The sequence below is a fragment of the Ips typographus genome, linkage group LG4, assembly GCF_016097725.1.
Source record: "Ips typographus isolate SLU linkage group LG4, UJ_Ityp_2.0, whole genome shotgun sequence".
Lineage (NCBI taxonomy): Eukaryota > Metazoa > Arthropoda > Insecta > Coleoptera > Curculionidae > Ips > Ips typographus.
In genome coordinates this window covers 1,007,134-1,028,624 of record NC_138425.1, presented here as the reverse complement: position 1 = coordinate 1,028,624, position 21,491 = coordinate 1,007,134, and the positions used below count along the sequence as shown (strand labels likewise).

The following is a 21,491-nucleotide window of genomic DNA, read 5'->3' as shown; positions in this document are numbered from 1 at the left end:
TCCAGGAGGTGTAACCTTTACTTTTGGGCCTCCTGTTATATACCAAACTTCTGCTCCTGTAGGGTAAGTTTTGGAAAACTGCAAAATGTTATTTAACAACATGTTAGTGCTTATAGAAATTGCAATTGCCCTATGTCAGCTTCGGTACCAAATATCAATCATATCAACACATTTTTCCCGTCATCCGTTGAATTTCCCCAAGTTCAAGCAGCCTACAACACGACAAGATACTTCAAACCTACTGATAATTTTAAATTAACGTTTCACAAAGACTGTTGCACTTCAAGTTCAGATTTGTTCAATCATACATCAGCTTCACGTAAGGGTTCAAGCAAAACAGTTGCTGTTTTGTAAAAGTTTTTTATTGTTGCAGAAGGACTTCCAGATTTAAGCTGCTTGAATGGTGTGCGAGCAAAAAAAGTGGACTGCCATACCTCTCCTGAGCTTTGTCACTTTCCGGGGCCCCCCGTTGACTTTTCCTCAAACGTATACACGTTAAATTTGAAAGAGAACGACGTTATAATGCACGTTTGATTTACAGGCCAGAAAGTTGTTCTTGACATCCAAATGTACACCCGACAAGCCTCCTGGGCATGTAGTGGACGTGTTAACTGAAGAAAATAAGAAAACCGTAGGGTTCTTAGACTCGACCACTTCAGAAAAATTCAAAGATGAGGAAGTTCAATTCAGCAACGATTGCGTTTGCGACTGTATGTTATGTCAGGACATTTTTATTTCCTTTGACTTGTAACTGCACTCTGTTACAGCCAAAAAATGCAAAAAGGAAGCGAGTAAAAAGAAAACTCATAAACAAGCATCACCAAAGTCTTCCAGTGACTCTGCTGATGATCGTTCGACTGGGTCCGATTTAAGTGAAAGTGAAGACCAGAAAAAATCTGGCAAAAAGAAGAAAAGTTGGTGGAAGCGTCAAGAGAAAAAATCCAAACAAGATTCAGACTCACACTCGTCCGATAATGACAGTAAGGATAAACGAGCAAAGAAGAAAAAGAAAAAATCGCAAAAAAGCGATTCCGACGATTCTCGAAGAAGCACAAGCAGCCAGTCACAAAGTTCACCAGACTGTTCCTGCCCTTAATATGTTTGTATCAAGGTAATTTTATCTCTTATAAACAATGAAATAAATAATTTACTAAACTTGCAATGTACACTGTCTGATAAAGGAGAAAAAAGCATGACAAAGTAGTAAATCTATATGAGTAAATTTTGAAATGACTCTAGAGAAGTTAGATTACAGGATGGCTTCTCCAACCAATAGCACTGTAAATGACGTCAGTCCCATTCAATTCAAATTCGTCATTAAGTTATTTTGCCTTTTTCATCAAGACAAGAATTATCTGGTCAATTTGTCAAACTCTGTTCTTGCTTCTGCATGGAAATAACGCCCACTACTACACATTGACAAAAACAGCCTCTTACGTAAAGAATGAATTCATTGTTCAATACAACAAGCTTTAAAGAAAAAGAACTGTAGAGTCTGTTTAAGTTTTGGACCTGGTGCCAAGGTTAAAAACAGTAAAACCCTGCCAGCATGAAGGTTTCACTTAATTTTTGTTAAACGTGCCGTCGACCGGTAAACTTAAATTTATTTTTAGCTGCAAAAAAGCTTTCAAGTGTAAGTTCAATGTAGTTTTGTAGAGTGGAATAGGTCAGGTGAGTTTTTCAGCTCATTCCACAATTAATAAATATGACTGAAAATGACAGGAAATGTATTTTTTGAAGTTTTGGCCATCACTTTTGCCTGAATATTTGTGTTAATTGTTCGACGTGGTTTGATCATCATTCGTATGAAACGCGCTGCTCAGAAACTAATTCATGCAAGTAGTACAGTTTGATTAATAATTCATATAAAATATCTGCCATACTTGTGACAGATGTAATTATCACCAACTGATTGGTTTGAACATTTCAAACGCAACCAATCGAGTAATCAAAGTACTTGTACGCAAAAGCGGGGTACCGCTAATGCGTACCCTTGATGTTCTCGCAAGTAGTTTCGATAAAACCGATATTTCACTGGAAAGCGCTCTTATAAATAGGTGTCGTTGCGTTCCGCAGGGATTCAGTACTTCAACCGACTCATTGTGGTACTTGTTGCAACTGGACGATGTCGAGTAACGATCAGAATTTGAAAGTGGTGGAGGTCGTGGCTAGGGACATCCGATTCCCTACTTCCCTTCAAGCTGATGGTTCCGATGCTATGGTGAGTGTCTAAGAATGGTTTGAGTTATTTCTGTCTTGCTGTTAATTTCCCTTACTTGTTAAGTTGTATGAGTTTATAAGAAACTATAGTCATAATTTTCTACTTTCAATTACCACAAAGTATATAAATTAAAAACATATTTATGACTATTATTTCTGTAAATAAATGTCCACCATGATTTCTCTTGTTTGTGATATAATGAAACAAATAATATTTGTTTAGGTATCTGATTGTTAAATCACGGTTTACTTTATCACAAAATTATTATAATTGTGCTGTTAAATAAATAACATGAGACTGTCTTAAACTTAAGACTAAATGATAACAATGTTAGGGTGACATTGTTTCAGAATTGTTATGTAAAATTACTTTGGTTACTTAATAAAAATGTTATTAGAAAGTATTAATTAAGGGTATCAAATTACTATAATTGTACTAAGAAAATGAAAAGCACAGAAAATGGACTCTTTTTTTGAGGATTTATTTTTGTTCTTTTCCAGCACACTGATCCTGACTATTCTTGCGCTTACGTAACAATCAGACTAGCTTCCGGTTTGGAAGGAAACGGTCTCACTTTCACCAATGGTCGTGGAACGGAAGTGGTGGTCCAAGCCGTCAAATCGATGAGCTATTTGGTCAAAGGGAAGATCGTTTCAGACATTTACAAGGATTTTGCCACCTTTTGGAGATCGTTGACCAGTGAAAGTCAAATGAGATGGGTTAGTATAATCTGACAATTGAAATTACTAACGCAAATTAAAAATGTTCAATATCAAATGCTCCCTAAAGTAGTACTTAAAATTGTTTGCTTTTTAATAAACAAGCACTCAACTTCCAATGTTTGCTTAAATTACAACCGTTTTGATTGTCGTCAATTATTGTGTAATGAATTGTATGGGGAAAGTTCTAATCATACGTCACTGCTTGCCAAGTGTTCAAAAACGTATTAATAAAATTTTAAAGTTTTGAATTTGATTCAATCTAATTAATTACATATTTTCAAAACAAGACTGTTAAGGATTAATTATAATGCTTAATTATCTGTATTGATGTCCTTTTTCGAGCTACTTGAACTGGATATTATTATATGAACAAATGTTTCCTTGTCAGTCTAATGTAATAGGTCAAATTACGTGATAACACACACCGACTCGTGATGATCTTCGGTGGCCACTCTATTTTATCACGCAAAAACGTACACTTTATTTGGAATGTGACGCAGTTTTCCCAATCAAAAATAATCAGGACTTTGTCACATCCATATACAGATCGGCCCTGAAAAAGGTGTCACCCACTTGGCTACTGCCGCAATAATCAACGCCCTCTGGGACTTGTGGGGGAAATTGGTGGGAAAACCAGTGTGGCGCCTTTTGGCCGACCTAGAACCGGAAGTTTTGCTGTCCGTGATCGACTTCCGTTACGTCACTAATTGCGTCACCAAAGCGCAAGCCTTGGAATTGCTGAAACAGGGTCAAGTTGGCAAGGAAGAAAGGATCCAGCAACTGATTGCCAAGGGTTATCCTTGTTATACCACTCAAGCCGGTAAGTTCTGAAAAAGGCTTTTATTATTTTTTTAAATTTTCCAAATGTCTCTAAAATCATTTCCAAACTTGTATAAGCCTCTAAATAGTACTGGAAACATCCTAAAAATGTTCAAAAGGTAATACAACTGTCTGTGTGTGTTTAAATTGCCAAATACTTCTTAAAATTAAGTTTGATAGAAACACAGCATTTTCATCTCTATAATAATATTTCTTTATTTCAATATTGTTACAGCGTATAAATACATATAACAAAATGAAGTGCGTCAGAAACAAAAAAAAACAAAAAACAAAATACAACAAAAGAAAATAATGTATACCTAATTACAACTTGTGGTTCAAATTTTATCCTTTATACTAGATGAGAAAAAAAAGCTAGATTCTATGTGTTCAAGTAATCGTCCAGATGGTAAGGTTCAAGTTCAATAAGTAGTCTTTTCAAGGCTACTTTAAGCTTCTTCTGAGAAGTGATTTGTTTAATTTCAATAGGTAATTTGTTGTAGAGTTTAATACACATGTAATTAGGGCTTTTCTCTGTTATGTTCAAATGGTGTGTGGGATATATTTGATTGTCTAACCTTGTGTTATATTTATTAGTACGAGAATCTGTAAATAGAGAAGCTCTATTATTGAAGAAAAACATTAGACACTCATATATATAGAGGGCATACACTGTCATTATCCCCATTGATTTAAAAGTATTTCTGCAGGATTGCCTGTAATCCATTTTTTTAATTATCCTTATTACACGTTTCTGTGCAACAAAGGCGTTTTGAATCTTACCATCTCGACCCCAAAATATAATGCCGTACCTCAATATAGATTCAAAATTTGCGCAGTATAACACCTTTAATGAATGTTCACTTAAGTATCTCCCAGTTATTCGCATTCCGTAGCTGATGGATCCTAATCGTTTGAGCAGTCCATCCACATGAAAGCCCCAGTCAAGGTTTTCATTGACATAAACCCCCAAAAACTTTGTATTTTCCGAGATAATTATATTTTTTTCCATTAACAGTAGCTGTTCCAAATTATCAAAGTTTGATCGTTTGGTCTTAAACAGAACGATGTTAGTTTTCTCCGAGTTTAAAACTAGCCCGTTTTCATTAAACCATTTTGCAGCTTTTGATGTCAAAGATTGGCTTTTACTTATTAGTTGCGAGCGAGTTTTATCTCCTACTAGCAAGTTGGTATCATCAGCATAATTTATGATAGATTGCCAAGAATCATCAGCCACCGAATACAAATCATTCATGAAAACTACGAATAAAGTTGGCCCCAATATACTACCCTGTGCGATACCATAGTTATTTAAGAGAGTTTGTGATTTACTGAGGTGTCCGTTTTTATTTATACCTACTAGTTGTTTTCTGTCTTGTAAATATGATTTTACCCACTTAAGTGGTTGCCCCCTTATCCCATATCTTTCCAGTTTATTCAGTAATATATCTCGATCCAGACAGTCATATGCTTTTGAGATATCTAAAAAAATTCCAAGCGCTACTTCTTTATTTTCAAAGTGTCTAATAACTGACTGTATGAATTGATATAGAGCCGTCTGCGTTGATTTTCCTTTTATAAAGCCGTGTTGGTTTCTGCTAATTAAATGACAATAATTCATAAAATTTACTATTCGTTTGGACATAGCAAGTTCAAAGAGTTTTGAAAATCCTGGCAGAAGGCTTATGGGTCTATAACTTTTCATTTTTTGCGGATCACCATTTTTATATAAGGGTTTAATTAAAGCCGTTTTCAGTTGGTTAGGAAAAATACCAAATTTAAAAGAGTTATTAATTATAAAGCACAACACGTCTCTTATTTCACTTACTGACATTTTTATTAAGCTAGTGGGTATTTCGTCAATACCACTGCTATGCTTGTTTTTAATTTGGTCGGCCAATTCGCAAACTTCGTCTGGACTGACTGGTTCTAAAAACATTGACTTGTCATTCGGAATTATACATCCATAAGAATCTCTTTGAACATTTTGCACCATGTTTGGTATTTCATTTACTAGAAAGCTATTAAAGTTATTTGCTATTATTTCAGCATTTCCCTCCAATTGAATCTCAGAACAATCTCTATTTTTTCCCGTAATTTCTTTAATGATGGTCCACATACATTTCATTTTATTGTCCGACTTGCTAATTCTATTATCATAATCCCTAATTCTAATCCTTTTTAAAACGTTATCATAGTTTTGTTTCACCGATTTATATGCCTCTTTATACCTGTCGTTGTGGCGACTCAGTGTAAGAAGCAGATCTAGTTTTTGTTTGTAGTTGATGACATCTGGGTGTGTTTTAAATGATTTCGTTTTTTTTGTTTTGATTTTTGTCGGAGGAAAATTCTGATTGAAGATTCTTATAAATGTACTTATAAAATTATCCCACTGTCCGTTTACATTATTACAATCTATGTTATATACACTATTTCAATTCTGATCCTTCAAGGTACGCAGGAAGCTACTTTTGTTTTCTGGAGAAAATATTCTTTTGTTAATATTGTCAGAAACTGCCGTTGATTTTGTTTCAAAAGCAACTTTCTGTGCCATGTGATCCGAGATGAAATATTCTATGACTCTACAGTCTACAGTACGAAGGTTTGTGAAGACATTGTCGATACAGCTACCTGAAATTGCCGTTACTCTTGTATTTTCTGTTACAGTTTGTACTAGATTAAATGAATTAAATACCGTTATGAGTTCACAGCCTACCTTATTGTCTTTGAGTAATTCTATATTGAAGTCACCTGCGACAACTATCGCTTTATTTTCTTGGCATATATTAGCCAACAACTCTTCTAACGTGTCCATAAACAATCTTACGTTTCCTTGTGGTGGTCTATAGATGGCAATTATCACTAAACTGATTTCGCCAATCTTGCACTCTGCTGCCGCACATTCAAATATTTCGCACAATGAGAATTTGCTCAAGCCATGTCTCTGTTTTGCACTAATACTTTTATGGATATAAATAGCTGATCCCCCATGTCTTACTTCTTCTCGGCAGAATGCTGACATAAGGTTAAAATTATTAATGCCCAAGTTGTCCAGTTGTTCTGTTGACTTCCAATGCTCAGACATGCAAAGGATCATGCACTCTGGGTTCTCCTGTAGCATGTAGTTTATTTTCTCTACAGAGTTTCCTAAGGATTGTACGTTCTGATGGATTATACTTGATATTAATTTGTTTTGGTCCTTGCTGTTTTTTTCGTTTAAGATAAAAAATTGTCAGTGTAATTAATTTGGTTCTTGTAAGCGGTTACTCGCTTTTGGTACACAGGACAATTTGTATCTCTTGCTGAGTGCTTACATAGTTCTTCTTTATATTTCATCTTCCGACAGTTTGGGCATTTTAGCTCTGTTGCTGTGCAATCCTTGGCACTATGATCAGTAGCTGCACACTTGTGACAGCATGCCGAATCCTTGCAGTATTTGGCTACGTGCCCAAATCCTGAGCAATTAAAACATACTGCTAAATTGAAATGCTCTTGTATGTATACTTTCATTAAATCAAAGAATACAGTCTGCTTTTTTAGGAACCATTTAGCTACGCGTGGAGGCGCTTCTAAGATCCAATTCTCTTTTATGGCATTACGACAGTTCTTTTTAGCAATTACCTTGATGACCTTGTGAAAGTCCGTATCTGGTAAGTCGTCTTGTATTTCACTATTCATTCTTATCAGTTCATCTATGAATTCGGAATTTGAATAACCTTTTAAAATGCCAGTGATTAAGAACATGGGGTTAACAACAGATGTTTCTTTAACAGTAATATTTTGTTTGTTTCCAAGAGCTTCCTTAATTTTTTGTCGTTGGGACTCATTATAGCTCTCCAGTACTACGGCTCCGCTCTTAAGCTGCTTAATATTCTTCAGTCCCCCATCTAGCGCACTGCTTCCAATTCCAGTTTTAATTTGACGAATAGTCTCTTTCGGGTCTGTGATGTTGTCCATGGTTATGATTGTTTCCAACTTCTTGGAGGTTTTAGGAGTGGTCCACTTTTTGTCTTTGGGGCCCTTTGATTCGGACGTAGCGTTTTCTACTATGTTAGCATAGGTTCTCTGTTGTGATAAACTTTCAATTACTTTGTCATCATTTGTGTTCTCTATGGGTAACTTAAGTTCTCTTAGCTGTATCCTATGTTTCAGATCCATTTTTTCTTGTTCCAACTGGCCTATTTTATACGTTATTAATGTCAGGTTTTTTTGAATTTTAAATGTAGCATTTTGGATAATATTCTGATTGTCTTGGTTCGATAGTCCTTGTATTGTTTCTAGCGATTCAAAAATCTCTAGTAGTGAATTTTCCAAGTTTACGCGTTTTTCATTTTCCATACTTCCATCAATTACTTTCTCTAACAAACGGTTGTTTATCTCGGGTGTATCACTATCACAGGGTCTTTTTGTTTCTTGTTCATTTCCAGATGGTGAATTTTCTTCTCTAGGGCGTTTTTTTGAGTCGTTGGGTGTGCCTGAGGGTGGACTACGCTGTAACCCATTCTGCGGTTTGAATATTAAGTCCACGTTATTGAGAGATTCAATATCGTCGACCGATGGCGTTATCTTATTTTTATTTTTTGTCCCATCCGTATCAAGGTGTTTATTTTTTTCGCTCTCCGTATTTTTCTGTTCATTGGAATTTTTACTATCCGACCCTAAAATAATTTCTTGTATTTCACTTAGCGAAAACGATCTGGGTTTTTCAGTATATTTTCCGGAAAATTTCGTGTTCGATCCGCTAGCTTTGTCGGTACCACCACTCTCCGCACTCATGCCGAAATTTAAAATTTTTACACCGGTTCTACTCACGAAAACTAGCCAATAAGCAAGACCGATTTAAAAACACGTCGTACGTCGACCGTTATCGCAATAAAACATTATAACAAGTAAACAAATAACAACTTTTCAATTCGAAACGTTCACATATTTTGGTTAATTTAAGGTTGGTTGGGTTATCCCGATGAAAAAATCAGAGAGCTGGCTCAAAAGTACCTGGATCTGGGTTACACAGTGTTCAAAGTAAAAGTGGGCCGAAACTTGGAAGATGACATAAAAAGGTGCAAACTACTGCGTGACATTATTGGTTACGACCGTACTTTGGTGAGTTTTCTTGTATATTTAAAGCAAATTCTGTGGTTTAAGCTTGCATGTGCAAATATTAACTTTGCATTTTAAGGTGAACACCTTATCTTATAATTATAATCCACCAAAAAACATTATCATGACATAAAATCTTTATATTTGTTTGTTTGTTAATGTTTTTTGGAAAACGAATTTTGACACAGTCATTCTCACATAAATGTGTATGTGTTTTATAACATGATAGTACCAGTTATTGTCACAATACCGTTTAGTTCTTTATATCAAAACTTTATGAGTATCTTCTCTATCCAAGAGTAAAATCTTCTAAAAAGTGCAAAAATCCTTTTCAAGTATCTTAAACCATTCCATAACTGTTTTAAATTTGCAGAGGCTTCTACAACTGTTTTAAACTTACCTAGAACTGTTTTAAACTGCTAGATGCCTTTAAAACTATTTTGCAAGTCTCAGAGACCTGTAAATGCTATTGAGAACCTTCTAAAAAATGCCAGAGGGCTCTAAAAGTGTCTTAAACCTTCCTATAACTGTTTAAATTGTCAGAGATCTCTAGAATTATCTTAAAAATGTTGGAGACCTCCAAATGCTATTGAAAGTCTTTTAAAAAGTGCCAGAGAAATCTACAAGTGTTCTAAACCTTCTAAAAATTGTTCACTTATAGATGGTGGACGCTAATCAAGTATGGGAAGTACAAGAAGCTATCGATTGGATGAAACATCTCGCTCCCTTCAAACCACTCTGGATTGAGGAACCGACCAGTCCTGATGACGTGTTGGGTCATGCCGAAATCGCTAGGGCTTTGAAGCCCTACGGAATTGCCGTGGCCACCGGAGAAATGTGCTGTAACCGCGTCTTATTCAAGCAATTCCTCCAAGCTGAAGCTTTAGAGTACTGCCAGATTGATTCGGCCCGTATCGGAGGTATTAATGAGATTTTGAGTGTCTACTTGATGGCTCGCAAATTGGGAGGTGGGTGTTTTTCAGTTATTCACAGAATGTAATGATTCCAACATGTTTTTCTTGGTGTTGTAGTTAAAGTTTGCCCGCATGCCGGCGGTGTTGGATTGTGCGAAATGGTGCAGCACCTTCAAATGTGGGACTTTGTGGCTCTTAGTGGTACCAGCGAAGGCCGAGTGGTGGAGTTTGTGGATCAGCAGCACGAGCATTTTGTCAATCCTTGCGTTATTAAAAACGCCCACTATCAAGCTCCTTCGGTAATTATTTGCTCTAGAAGTACGTTTAATTGTGAAATTATAATGTTGTTGCAGGCTGCAGGGTACAGTACCACAATGAAACCCGAGTCCATTGCTGCTTACGTATATCCCAATGGGTCCGAATGGCAGTCTATGTTTGCCAAAGGATTGTTCCAGGATCCTAACAAAGTGTCGTAAATTGTATTAGACTGTTTTAACGGGGCTGTTACAAAACTGATAATGTAATATGTAAATATTGTTAAACAAATTAAATTTCTTTTTAACTATTAAAACGACCATTGATTATTGAGAGAATAAAAATGTGTTTATTTATAACTGTTCTCGTTACAACCATTTTTTAAGAAATCTTTCTATTACAAAAGTGTACTCTTGACTATTTGTTCAGTATTTGTTCTCATTATCATCAAATCAACCAAAAAAATTTCTGAACGAATAATTTATTTCGGAACCTACTCCCTTTCAAAGTCAAAAACGTCGACTGTCAAACCAGAAACGCGCGTCTGACAGATGGCGCTGTCTCGCGCGATTATTTCTATTCTTGGGCGAAGCAACGGTATGTGGTTGTGGTAGCGAGACGAGAAGCGGGTCCGCCATTTTGATGCGCGTAAGTGGGGATGTTAGTTATCGGTGTGCCCTCGCTATTTTTGCCAAGAAACAGTGAAAATACCTAAAATCTAGACGAATAAAGGGCCTTAAATGAGGTAATAACGGTCGCCCGACGTTGTACCGATAAAGACACGGCCGAAAGTGAAAGTGTTTGTGTTTACCGACATAAGAAAGCTCACCAACTTGGACTCCTAACAGCGTGGCTCTCTAGGCTTCCCTTTGTTTCTCGTGGAGTTTGGGCGAAAAGTAAGTAAATAAAGCTTTTTTGCGGGCTCGAGGGTCGCGTAACGTGTTAATTCAACATTTAGGGCCGATCAGAGAAGTAATTTGCATGTATTTGACAGGCATTGTTAAGTTTGAATAGTCACAGTTATGGCTTGGCTCTGGTAACTTTCTCTTGTATTGAAAGGTAAAAGTGTGGACACGAGTGAAAATAACGCGGCACAGTAATATTGTTTATTTTCATTTATGCACTAAAAGAATTAAGGAACACATTGTGTGACTCAGTTTTTTTTGCTACTAACAATTATAAGCATTCTTTTACTTTTAATGTTTAATACAGTTTTCCAGAATTGTATTAAAAGTTTAATGCTTCAATCAGTGTTTATACAAATTGTGTTTTTTTTCTACACATGTTTTCCTTATCTTTGACATAACAGTCACACAGAACTTATTTTGTTAAAATTTGCATAACCAAAGGTAAAAGGTGAATTAGAAGATTTCATTAACTTAAATGAAATATACAATAAAAATTGATTGTTCTTTGAATAGCAATCTTTAAAACTTTTACTAGATTTTTGATGTACATAACCTAAAAAATACAAAACAAACTTTCCTTCCATGAGTGGGAAATTGCATTGAAGAAAGGTGGTGTTTCGATCTTTAGAGAGTGAATAACACATTTTTATGATATTTAACAGGTAAGAATGGTAAAAGATACTGTTTAATGTTGTCGAGTATAGTATACAAGTAGCTAAAAGCATTTATGAAATTTTGCAATTATAATTGCTTGTTTTGATTCAAAGGGCCCATTGAGTACTCACCATTAGTGTTAGAATTGGGAATTTAATTAGTGAAGTTGTAAATCATTTGTCAAGAAAAATGTATTTTTTGCAGTCCTTGCTAATTAGTAATCTTTTCAGTAATTTTTCTAAATTATTGAAGAATTTATTACAATTCTGTGGTCAGAAGGTCAATCACAGTAATAATGTCTGTCTATGCAAGATTGAATTTGAAAGAAAAATAACTCAAAAAATTGAGTAAACTCTGGAAGAGTTGGTCAAATAGATTAGCTCAAGCTCAAAAAACTAAAAAATACTCAAATCAAAAAAAAAAAACAGTCAGACAGGGATCATAGTACTAAACTAAGTACCAGTATTCAGTAATTCAATCTGTGACAAGTTTTGGTTAAAATGTATTTTTGAACTTTTGTATAGAAGCTCTTAGTTAATTTCCACTAATTTCTCAGTTATCCTTATGACGATTTAATAAGATTAAAGAGATCTGCCAGAAGAGGAACCAGACCAGAAGCAAAACTGCCGAAAAGTTGGCTTGAAAAGGAAAAAGTTTTATTTGCCGGTAATTTGAAGAGAATCCAATTAAAATGTTCTAACTCCGGAAATTATCCCCAAGGAAAATTATTGTTATAAAAGTTTCAGTTCTGCTGCTCAAAGTTTTCGAAAGTTCGTGAAAGTTTTCGCTCCGCCCGCCCGCTTCGCCAACTTTGAGGGGTGTTGTGAGACTTTTTATGGGCTCAAATTAATATAAAGTTTTGCATTTAGACAGGACTAACTTGAATTATGGAGGTTTTTATGAATAAATGACAAATGTTTTGCCTCCAGTTGTCATTTTTACACATTGATGAGTGCTAACCTAACTGGGCTCTGGTATGAGCAGTGTAAATTAAGCAATTTACAGTGAATTTTTACAAACAACCAAAATGACGTTATTCACCGCCTACTATACTAGAAAGCCTAGAAGGTGCTTGTCAAAAATTCCAATATGGCGGAAATAGTGGTGACAGTTTGCGTTTGTTTGTATTGTGGAAATTGAGTTTTTTGAGGATTAGATGAATTTTTAAACACTTTGAAGTAGGACGATTTTACTCCAACACTATACTCAATGGTAGGCACAAGTGCTTTCTAGTACAGTAACTTGTTACATGCACAGGTATGTGAGGTTCATTTTAAAGCATCCTTCTTTGTGAGAGCAACAAAAATAATTTTGAATGAATGTTCTTGGTAATAACATAAGAACCATTTACCAGTTTTGCTTACCTAGTTTCAAGGATTTACAGATTTTCTTGTATTGAACAGTGTTTAAACTAGTTTGCTGTTAGTTATACTTTCCAGTACAAATGTTCTAACCAATTTGTTTAGGCTGGACTTGATTGTGTATAAAAAGCTCTATCTAATACATATCTGGATCAGGAATGAACCTTTCTTTGATTTTTCACTCACAATTTGCAATCAACTACACGAAATAATAAAAAAAAACATATTTATTACTACATCTGCATACGTTTGTGTATAAAACGTGACATTTTAGGTTTTCTAGTATAGAGGGCGGTGCGTTATTTCAAAAAGACAACTAAAAAACAAGCAACTGCGATTTAAAGATCGTCGCCGCCGCCTCAGCAAAACTTTTCGGAAATAAAATCGGGAACAGCCATCTTCTCGGAAAGTTGGGCGAATAAAGTTTTCCCAAGTATAAGAAAACTGTAAGGAAAACTTTCGGAAAACTAAAGGCGGACTTCGCTTTTGCTCCCGCTCCGCCCCAAGAACAAACTTCTTCCATAAAGTATGTAAACTTACACTTTTGTAACAATTTCAGCTTTCTCGCTTGCGAGGACCCGACCAATGAAACTTTTAAAATCTTTGGGAACTTTAATGCGTCATTACAGGGTGTGTTATTCCGGAAAAGTTGTAGTTAGTTTGTTGGAAAGTACAGTTGAACGGGCGTTGGTGAATAATAACATATTTATTTGAATGCTGTTTGGACTTTGTGGTGTTTTAACTTTTAATTTTCCGCTTTAAATCGGTTCTGCGGAGTTGTAAAGTTTCCCGCGGGATCACAAAGTCGGAATAGTCCCACCTATTCTCTTAAGTTAGTTTCGTAGTGCACACAACAACTGCAGTTAAACTAACTCCGCAAACTACACAACCAGCGGCCATCATTATTGCGCGAGATGTTTGGTTTTCGGCATAAACTTAGTTTCAATATATTTGGGATATGGCAACTAGGCGGACGGAATTTAAACTTTTCGCCCATCTCCCAAACGCTTGGGAATCCCGAGCTTCCAAAGTTTTTTTTTTTGGTCAACAAACTTTTCCTGATGTGACTTTATATAATAATACTTGTTTGTTTCAGGTGGTCTTAATGCAGCAGAATGAATCTCAGTATCGGCGGCTCAGTGTGACCTGAAAGAGGGTGGAGGAGTATCAGTGACGGATTGTTGCGCCCTCAAAACGGAGCGGGTTTCGGTTACGACGAGGTGGTGCGGGACGGGTGCGCCGCGACGCGTCCAGTTCGCATCGTCGTGTTTTATGTGTTGACCGGGTGGCCACGGCCCCGAAATCGTTTCACCCTGTGTCTGTACTTGTAAATGGACAAACGTAAAATGTTGCCAAAGAGGCCGAGGTTTGAACCGCGAGGACCGATCGCTAACGGCCCCATGCAAGCTAGACCGCTAGTTGCTTTGCTAGACGGTAGAGACTGTTCGATTGAAATGCCAATCTTGAAAGATGTGGCAACTGTTGCTTTTTGTGATGCCCAAAGTACAAGTGAAATACATGAAAAGGTAAATAACATTTTTAAAATTCATGGTTTCTGGGTAAGTAAGGTGTCAAAATGAAGAAGCTGAACCATTATAACTCAACAAACTTAACTGCTTAAATAATATGCCTGGAATCTGTCAAACTTTGTTATGAACATTGTTTGCTCTCTTTATGAATAATTTGGCGTGTACGGACTAATACATACAGGTGTGGTAAATCCAGCAGCGACCATAGGAAAACCGTGTAACGGATAGAGAAACGTAGGTAATTGCATGCGCGGGAGAAAGACAGAAAACGAAAAAAATATCAAGTAGGCCATATTTATTTTGTCGCCAAGTTATTTTGTCGACGGTATTTGAGTGATACTTGGCGTTTGGCAACAGCGCGCTGAAAATATGGCCTACTTGATATTTTTTTCGTTTTTTGCCTTTGTCCCGCGCATGCAATAATGTACGTTTCTCTGTCCGTTACGCGGTTTTCCTATGGTCGGTTTTGGAGGACTAATTTGATGATTGGACTGGACTATTCACATAGAATTAGGTGGTATTAGGATGCTAGCCGGTGCAGAGAACCAAAAATGGCGATTCCAGTGCTGCAAACAGCTGATCCACGTAAACAATACTCTCAATTAGGCCCTACAGCAAGTCAGCTGTTTATGTGGTATGTCATTTTTGGAAGGGCAAACACAGGAAATGCTATATTAGTTTCATTTTAGAGGTCCCTGCTATATGACGTTTTTCCTTTATTTCCTGGATAATTTAGTAGTGGATTGTGAATTTTATCAGGCACTCCAAATGTCCAATACAGCTGATTTATGAATTTCAACTGAAAGTCTTTAGAAAATCGCTAAATTTAAGTTAAAACTCTATGTATTCATAAGAAAGTGTGTTTTAATGGCCCTGAGTGCCTAATATCATTATTTTGGCTCATTCTTTGCCCTTGTTTTCACACAAATATTGCATAACATTTCCATAATGAAACTCAGTTCCATGACACCTTACACATGCTTGCCCTATTAACAATCAGGTGTTCGGTTCTTTAAACTGCTGCATTGCATAAAACGTAGTAAATTCAAACTTGCTACGTTGCCAAACATGTACAAAAGACGCGTTTTTTTGTAATCAAGCATACATTTTCATAAATTGTGTTTTTTTTCTATTCATTTCATCAGGATTGCACATAGCAATCCTATGATCAGAAGAGAGAGACTAATAATTGCAAATCAATTCTCTGAAGATGAAGGTAAACTGTGCAAGTTACATTTTCTGTGCTTGTAAATAGCAGAGATTAGGAATCTTTTTAATTTGTAAAGAACCTTAAGAATTTTTAGGACACCTTGTTTAGACCATTTTGTGAGTTTTATTTAAATTTTATAGACTAGCCACAAGTCAAGTTTTAGAACTACTCAAAAGTGTATAACTTGGACTGTGTGCATTGATTTAAAACACTGTTAAACATACTGGAAAGATGCGAAAACTTGTATTGTGCAAGTTGTTATGATTTTGGAAATTTTCCTTTGACTTTTCCACATTGCTTCATCAACACAGAGAAAGTTTATTAAGTGGTGACTAAATTGAATATTGTTATTACCTTTGACTACTCAGTAAACACATAACACCAACATTAAAAACAATACATCAATAGATTGGTATATTACTGGGAAAACTAAAGTAAGTTAATTAGCTAAAGTGCATTCTTCTGGGAATCACAGAACAGTCAGCATTTTAGAAGTTTATTTTTTCTTTAACTGATGATACACTACAAATAGTGTATACTAAATTGCAAGATTGACAATTATTAATTTATCAGGTACTGAATGAGGCCGTAGGCGCATTAATGTGGCATACGATTATCCTTACAAAAGAAGACTTGGAAAAGTTCAAAACTCTTCGCATAATCGTTCGTATCGGTAGTGGAGTGGACAATATCGACGTGAAAGCGGCAGGGGAATTGGGCATCGCTGTATGTAACGTGCCGGGATACGGAGTGGAGGAAGTAGCAGACACTACATTATGCTTAATATTGAACTTGTACAGACGGACATATTGGCTCGCTAATATGGTTAGAGAAGGAAAGAAGTTCACTGGACCAGAGCAAGTATGTTTACACCTTTTTAGTGCTGTTTATTAGTTTTACATACTTTTCAAACTGGTTTATTTAGTTATACTTACCCTGTCAGAGTTAGTAGGTGTCTTTGATGTTACAGGTTCGTGAAGCAGCGCAAGGTTGCGCTAGAATACGTGGCGATACATTAGGAATTGTCGGCTTGGGTCGCATAGGATCGGCCGTAGCCCTACGAGCCAAGGCTTTTGGTTTTAACGTAATTTTCTACGATCCCTACCTGCCCGACGGCATTGAAAAAAGTCTGGGGCTGACACGAGTTTACACTCTCCAGGACCTCCTATTTCAGTCCGACTGCGTGTCGCTGCATTGCACTTTGAACGAACACAACCATCACCTCATCAATGAATTTACTATTAAGCAGATGAGGCCTGGTGCTTTCCTTGTAAATACAGGTTGGTACTTCTCCATGTTGTTGAGTTTTAAAAAATAAGGAGATGATTTAGATTGAACTAATATTTTGATTGGTCGACAGCGAGAGGCGGACTAGTAGACGACGACGCGCTTGCGCAGGCGTTGAAGCAAGGCAGGATAAGAGCGGCCGCGTTGGACGTTCACGAGAATGAACCTTACAACATATTCACTGGGCCGTTAAAAGATGCGCCGAACGTATTAAGTACGCCGCACGCAGCTTTCTACAGTGACGCTAGCGCCACCGAGTTGCGTGAAATGGCGGCCAGTGAGATCAGGCGCGCCATCATGGGACGGATACCGGAATGTCTTCGGAATTGCGTCAACAAAGAGTACTTTATGGGACAAGGACAATATCCCGAAGGTAAATCGATGTTTTGTACTAATGACAAAAGTGAAATTATGTTATTGGATGGTGATTTTGTTTGGCTTAAGAAAACGGCCTAAAAATAGTTAATATACAGGTGTGGTAAATCCAAAACCGACCATAGGAAAACCGCGTAACGGACAGAGAAACGTACATTATTGCATGCGCGGGACTAAGACAGAAAACGAAAAAAATATCAAGTAGGCCATTGTTTCAGCGCGCTGTTGCCAAACGCCAAGTTATTTTGTCGACGGTATTTGAGTGATACTTGGCGTTTGACAACAGCGCGCTGAAACAATGGCCTACTTGATATTTTTTTCGTTTTTTGTCTTAGTCCCGCGCATGCAATAATGTACGTTACGCGGTTTTCCTATGGTCGGTTTTGGATTTACCACACCTGTATAAGAGAATATTGAGATGCGCATAATATTCTCTAAAACTTTCGTATTTAACTTTTCTTTTGTATTTTTTAAAAAATGAACTCTACCATACACTAAATGATAAGTACAGAAAACCAGCGCAATGTAATTACAGTGGCACCCAAAAAAGAAGCCGTTTATGCTTGCGTATTTTGGGCCGCTTCAGTTGCAGGTTAATTCTAAAAGATGGCGCTAATACAGCTCGTCATTGCAGACATAGTTGCCAACTTTTGCAGTATTTCCGCTTTCTTTTGCTATCCCATTTGAACTGCGAAAGAAAGCTTGATTTTTTTCAAATAAATTTGAGTTAAATTACTCGTATTTTGAAAACTAAAAAAGATAAGAATTTCTGGTTTTTGAGGTATCGATAATAAAGATTCTAATTACTTTAAAAGTCACAGGACTCTTTTTTCCTGAAGGTCACGTGACCGTTTTTTTTTAGTTTTAAACTGATACACTATAAATCACGTATATATTTGTGAGATTAAAATGTAATTTTTAACGTCACATGACAGTTTTTATGTTTTAGACTATTTTTTCCAAATTGCGTGACTTTTTTAACGTCAAAACAGATCCTGAAGGTCACGTGACTCTTTTACGATAAAAATCGAATTTATAACGTCACATGACAGTTTTAAATGTCATTTGAAGGATCACATAATCGTTTTTCAGTTTAAACTGATATTTTTAAAGACACGTGACCCCTTTTAATGTGCAAATGGTCACGTGACGATTTTCAATACTCAAATTTGATTTTTTTTAGTCCACGTGACTCTTTTTTAACTTCAAAACAGATCCTAAAGGTCACGTGACTCTTTTAAGATTCTAAATGGATTTTATAATTTCACATGAGTTTTGAATGTTAAAATGTTATTTAAAGGATCACATGCTCATTTTTCAGTTTGGACTGATATTTTTAAAGACACACGTGACTCTCTTTATAATGCATTTTCAATTAAAAACGTGTTTATCTCAAACCGGAATCCTAAAGGTAACGTGACTGTTTTAGAGGTTAAAAATATTATTTGAAGAGTCACGTGACTCTTTTTACAGTTCATAAAGTCGCCTGACGATTTTCAATATATTTTATTTTGAAAGGTCACGTGACTCTTGTTTAATGCCAAAACGGAATCACGTGACTGTAAATCAGAAAATATTATTTGATGGGTCACATGACTATTTTCAGTAATTAAATTTGACCGTTTTTTAGTTTTAAACTCTAAATCTCGTGACTTCTATGAAGGTACAAATGGTCACGTGATTGTTTTAAGATTAAACATGGAATTCATAATGTATTAAGTATTAAATAAGCCTCGATGAATATTAAAAATAAACTAATAACAAATAACTAAACTAAAAATACAACAGAACACAATAATTAAAGAAAACACACACAAAATCTGTTATTTTTTGTCTTGAAACAAAACAAAAAATGTGATTTGTCAGCTAGACAACGCCGCATTAAAACTGATGTTTTCCAACAGTCAAACAATCCGAATTGCTAGGTCTGGCTTTAAAATTGCAGGAATATGCGTTTAGTGGTGCCATCTCACGCTGTTTACTTAAATTAATTTTGAATTCCATTGCCACTGTTTGTCTATACTTATCATTTAGTCTATGATTCTACTCTATCGTTGACTGCAATGTGATTGGCGAAAAAAAAGCAGTTTTGCTGCTCTTTCTTCATCAATCACAAAATTATCCACTGTGCTGTACACAAATGCACTACAATCAATCTGAATTGTTTCAGTGTCACCAGCGGGAGTAAACGGTGGTTATTACGCAAGCGGTGGCGGTGGCGCACTTCCAGTGCAGCAGGCTCATTCTACGACGCCTCACGAGGCGCCGCCTCACGCGGTTGCTCCCACACCTCCGACGCCTCAACCTGCCTCTGCGCCCGTCGGTCCGCCTCCAGTTCAGGTGCCGCCCCACGCTCTAGTGAGTACCACTGATCCCAGAGATTAATGTGTAATATTTTTTCCATATTTTTTTGCCACTGTATTGTATTGTACTGTGCTGTATTTTGTTTTGACACTGTTTTTGTTTTTCGTAATAAATAATGCTTATTAAGGGTGTACAAATTTTGTTTCAGCCATTAAGCACTCCAGAGACTGCGGCGAATCATCACGCGCCCAAGCCGGAACCCTCCGAGGTCCATTAACACAAATTGTGGAGGGTGTGAAAAACCACGCAATTTTGAGTGCTGTTCAACATTTTTTTTCCCATACATTTTCAACGCCAGGTTTTATATATTTTTTTTAGTTTGGTTCATTATACATATCGAAACGATTTGCATCACACACTCACGGCAAAGCAGGAGGCTTTTTCACGCCGCGAGTTCAATTCAGTAGTCATTAGGTTTACGTATTTTTGTTTTAGTTACAAATTTGGTATACATAATTGGCCCAAAAGGGCAATTAAGTTTTATTTTGGAAGTGAACTTTAATTTTACGCCTTTCACTGGCTACTGATTTGGAGTAACGGTCTGAAATCCTCTTTAACAATCAGAAATCCCTATTGTGAATTAATTTTTAATTAGCTTTAGCAGGACTTGTAAGTATTTTTTATTTTCGGACATGTTTGTGTAAATACTTGTGTCAAGATTTTAAAATTGATATTCATTATTGTGGAATTTTCCAGAAGAAGATTAAAACATCGCAATTTGTGGATTACGAACGCGGTCATCCTCCTGAGTATTAATACGCGTGCGCGTTATTATTCTTCTCATTTCTTGTATAAAATATTTTTTATTACTTTGTTCGGCCAAGGTAACCAGCATTTTTTTTATGACTTGTGTTATTAAAAAATGTCGTTTAGTCTTATGTTTAGTGTAATACATTTAATCAAAAGAGGATGTCAAGATATGATAGATTAAAGAAATTCATTTTTAGTTCTTATTACAGAATAATTATTAGATCATTTATGTTGTCTCCCTCCCCGAATTTTTATAGTTCTATAACGCCTACAAGAAAAAGCCTCATTACTATTAAACAAAGCAACTCGGATGCGCAAGAAAGGTGGGCTTTAAATTAAAAAAAAAAGAAAATAAAACTCACAATGCCGCTTTGACGTTTTGATTATTTATTTTTCTCGTAACAAATGGTGCGCAAACACGACAAGTAAAAAAAAAAGAGATAGAACGTCAACAGTGAGTAGTAAACAATTTAATTATAAATGAAGTGGACTTACAGACGACGGTGAGAAGTGCAGTTTAATTAATTTTCTTAATAAATGTAGAGATAAAATGATAGTGATATTGTGAACATTTTCAGCTAATTGGACGACCATTGCATACTGACCTGCTGTTGTTTAAGTATTTTTATAACAATTTATTATTACATTCCAAGCCAGACAAGCCCCATTAAGATGTGTGTGCACATTCACCCACCGAATAGCAAAACTTTAATATAAAAACGGTATCGGTGTACTATTTGCTCGGTATATTTTTATATAAGAAATTAACTTAAAAATCGTAGAAAATGGTTCACCAACTGACCGCGCCACTTTTTTTTTTAAATAATATCAGGTTGATCACAGTATGCGATGGGACTCAATGGGCGGCGAATAAAACTTAAGAGCAGGACAAATTTGTAGGGCTATTGGACTTCCACAAATTTTGAAATAAATATCTGAAAATACTATCCGTGGTTTTTATTTAGCGATATACAGTTTTTGAAGACGCTCTTTTTCACTTTGAATTTTAGGTTAAGGGACGA

At 36.1% G+C, this 21,491-nt stretch overlaps 2 protein-coding genes across 3 annotated transcripts; both read left to right on the top strand.

The window, feature by feature from the left end:
- Positions 1-889: 889 nt before the first annotated feature.
- On the top strand, positions 890-10,375 carry LOC145727839 (mitochondrial enolase superfamily member 1-like). Its single transcript, XM_081977680.1, has 8 exons — positions 890-1,111; positions 2,077-2,221; positions 2,722-2,940; positions 3,490-3,763; positions 8,708-8,865; positions 9,524-9,830; positions 9,894-10,075; positions 10,130-10,375. Exons 1-8 carry the CDS (start codon positions 975-977, stop codon positions 10,250-10,252), a joined length of 1,545 nt encoding a protein of 514 aa, XP_081833806.1. The 5' UTR covers positions 890-974; the 3' UTR covers positions 10,253-10,375.
- A 234-nt stretch (positions 10,376-10,609) lies between these two features.
- Positions 10,610-21,414, top strand: LOC145727840 (C-terminal-binding protein-like). Of its 2 annotated transcripts, none has more exons than XM_081977682.1 (7): positions 10,610-10,927; positions 14,051-14,480; positions 16,267-16,554; positions 16,664-16,973; positions 17,054-17,353; positions 19,526-19,743; positions 19,868-21,414. In XM_081977682.1, exons 2-6 carry the CDS (start codon positions 14,286-14,288, stop codon positions 19,738-19,740), a joined length of 1,308 nt encoding a protein of 435 aa, XP_081833808.1. In that variant the 5' UTR covers positions 10,610-10,927; positions 14,051-14,285; the 3' UTR covers positions 19,741-19,743; positions 19,868-21,414. The 2 variants fall into 2 exon arrangements, with proteins under 2 accessions (XP_081833808.1, XP_081833807.1); XM_081977681.1 differs by having other exon boundaries at positions 10,611-10,927; positions 19,526-19,713.
- Positions 21,415-21,491: the final 77 nt, after the last annotated feature.

Coding starts and splice junctions, on each gene's coding strand:
- LOC145727839 (XM_081977680.1), top strand. CDS start 975: ATGACAGTAAGGATAAACGAGCAAAGAAGAAAAAGAAAAAATCGCAAA. Junction 1,112..2,076: donor CTTAATATGTTTGTATCAAG/GTAATTTTATCT, acceptor TGCGTTCCGCAG/GGATTCAGTACTTCAACCGA. Junction 8,866..9,523: donor TTGGTTACGACCGTACTTTG/GTGAGTTTTCTT, acceptor GTTCACTTATAG/ATGGTGGACGCTAATCAAGT.
- LOC145727840 (XM_081977681.1), top strand. CDS start 14,286: ATGGACAAACGTAAAATGTTGCCAAAGAGGCCGAGGTTTGAACCGCGA. Junction 17,354..19,525: donor ACAAGGACAATATCCCGAAG/GTAAATCGATGT, acceptor GAATTGTTTCAG/TGTCACCAGCGGGAGTAAAC. Junction 19,714..19,867: donor AGGTGCCGCCCCACGCTCTA/GTGAGTACCACT, acceptor ATTTTGTTTCAG/CCATTAAGCACTCCAGAGAC.